Source organism: Helobdella robusta, assembly GCF_000326865.2.
Source record: "Helobdella robusta unplaced genomic scaffold HELROscaffold_59, whole genome shotgun sequence".
NCBI lineage: Eukaryota > Metazoa > Annelida > Clitellata > Rhynchobdellida > Glossiphoniidae > Helobdella > Helobdella robusta.
The window spans coordinates 677,048-679,144 of NW_008705322.1; the positions used below are offsets into that span (position 1 = coordinate 677,048).

Genomic DNA, 2,097 nt, shown 5'->3' on the forward strand with positions numbered 1-2,097 from the left:
AATTAATTTTGAAATTGATCTATTTAGCAGTATATAAGTTATGCATGTTCATTAGATAATTTTTTATAACTGTTTTATAATAATAATAATAATATAAACATTTATGAGCCCGTGTTAAAAAGATGAGTCTTTAATCCCTTTTTGAAAAGACTCAACAAGGAATATCGTCTTAACTCAGGAGGTAACGCATTCCAGACACACGGAGCAGCGTGACGAAAACCGCGGTCAGCCAGGCGGGATCCGGCAACGGGAATGTTTAGGAAACCTGTTGAGCTGCTGCGGTATCTAGTATGTTCATGTCTAGATATGAAGTCGTATAGTTATGTTGGGGATTTTAATAAAAGGGTTTTGAAGATAAGGACTGCAATTTTGAAGATGATTCGAGCGGAATTTTTTTAAATTTCATGTTTTTAAATTACCACCCTGCCTAAAATTCTTACTAAATACCTATATTCAATTTTAAAAAGTTACCGAATTCCCCTTCACAAACATTATACGAGCATATATGAAATTTCAAGGTTTATGAATAATATGAAAATAAAATTTTTAAATTATTAGTCAGAATATTTCCGAGCATGGTTGTTTGAAGTTTTAAAATCGATATTTTTATTGGACGGTTTGACATTCGATGATAGATTTTTATTGGTTCACCGCCTTTGATTAACTGATTTTTATTGGTTGGCACACTTTTCAAAGTCGTCCAATAAGAATTTTTTTAGTCTTTATTATTTATTGCAAATATTTAAATTTTTTCTGATTTATTAATTTTTAAAAAAATTTTTGTTTTCTAACACAAAGATGCCAAAATTGCAAATAATTAATCAAGCTTCGTTCCTGTTGCAATAAAATCTAGTGGAAAGCAAGTAATTGCATATGAATACACTCGAAGTATGCTCGTATTTTTAATATTGAATATAATTTGTAAGATACATTTCATTCGTTGCTTTCAAAAATCATAATAATAATATTAATAACAATAAAAAAAACAAACAATCATAGTAACAAAAAATAAGTTAGGTGACAATGATAAGAAATATAATTAAAATATAATGCAAAAAAATACATCGTCCTAATAAAACATTAAGCTGTCTAACAAAATAAAATTATTGTGGAAAACATTTCATTTCAGTACATCAATTTCTCCATCTTCATCATTTTCTGCATCATCCGCATCGTAAATTTCCATCAGCTCCTCATTTTTTTCTTTCACTTCAGTTGGTTCCTCGCTGGATGATGTAAGCCAGTCATTGTCGAAAGAGTCAGCAGGAGTAGCAGCAGCAGTAGTAGTAGCGGTTTTACTGGTAACATTGGAATGTTTGGACTTGACATGCCTCTGGAGATCTCTCCGTCGAACGAACAGCTTGCCACAATCCTCGCATGTGTACGGAGCCCTCATCTCAGCGTGCAGTCGCGTGTGTTTGTTGAGATTGCTTGGGTCGCTGAATGCTCGCCCACAAAAGCGACACTTTAACGGTTTGAAGCCTGTGTGCGTTCGCATGTGAATCTTTAAATCGTATTTTCGTGAAAAAACTTTACCGCAGCGAATGCATTTGAAGCCTTGTGCTGTTTTTGGAGGGTTGTGGCTGCTAATTTTAAAAACATTGTTGTTGTTGTTGTCTCCAAAGTAGTTGTTGCAATAAATATTTTTATGTTTTACATACAAATGTGCTTTCAATTGATTTGGATATTCCCAGCACTTGCCACAAACATGGCATCTGTATCCGTTGCCATTGTTGTTGTGGTGTGGAAGAATGAAACAGATGTTCAGGAAGATGGCTACGTCTGCGGAGAACCAGGCTCTTAACGCCTCGCCTTTCTGAATAAATCTTCTGCTTCTCATTAACATTATTGAGTTGTTGTTGCTGCCGGAGAAGATGATGAGAATATTCTGGTTGAAAAAGTCTGTAGCAGGAGGAATATAGTGGAATGGTTTTGGTTTCGACCGTTCATCTCTTTTATGATTGGCTGGATTCCCACCAATGAGACAAGAGATGCTGAAAGAAAAGTTATTTTTATCTCTTCTTGTTACATCATAATCATCACCATTATTGTCGTCAACATCATTTTTCTCCTCCTCCCAATACCTCATCATATCTT

At 34.3% G+C, this 2,097-nt stretch overlaps 1 protein-coding gene across 1 annotated transcript; it reads right to left on the bottom strand.

Annotated features, from left to right (window-relative positions):
* Positions 1-1,318: 1,318 nt before the first annotated feature.
* On the bottom strand, positions 1,319-1,564 carry HELRODRAFT_125499 (hypothetical protein; the record flags this gene model as incomplete). The annotated part of the gene is made up of 1 exon (XM_009028899.1): positions 1,319-1,564. A coding segment is annotated over one exon (246 nt), but the record flags the coding sequence as incomplete, so codon positions are not given.
* Positions 1,565-2,097: the final 533 nt, after the last annotated feature.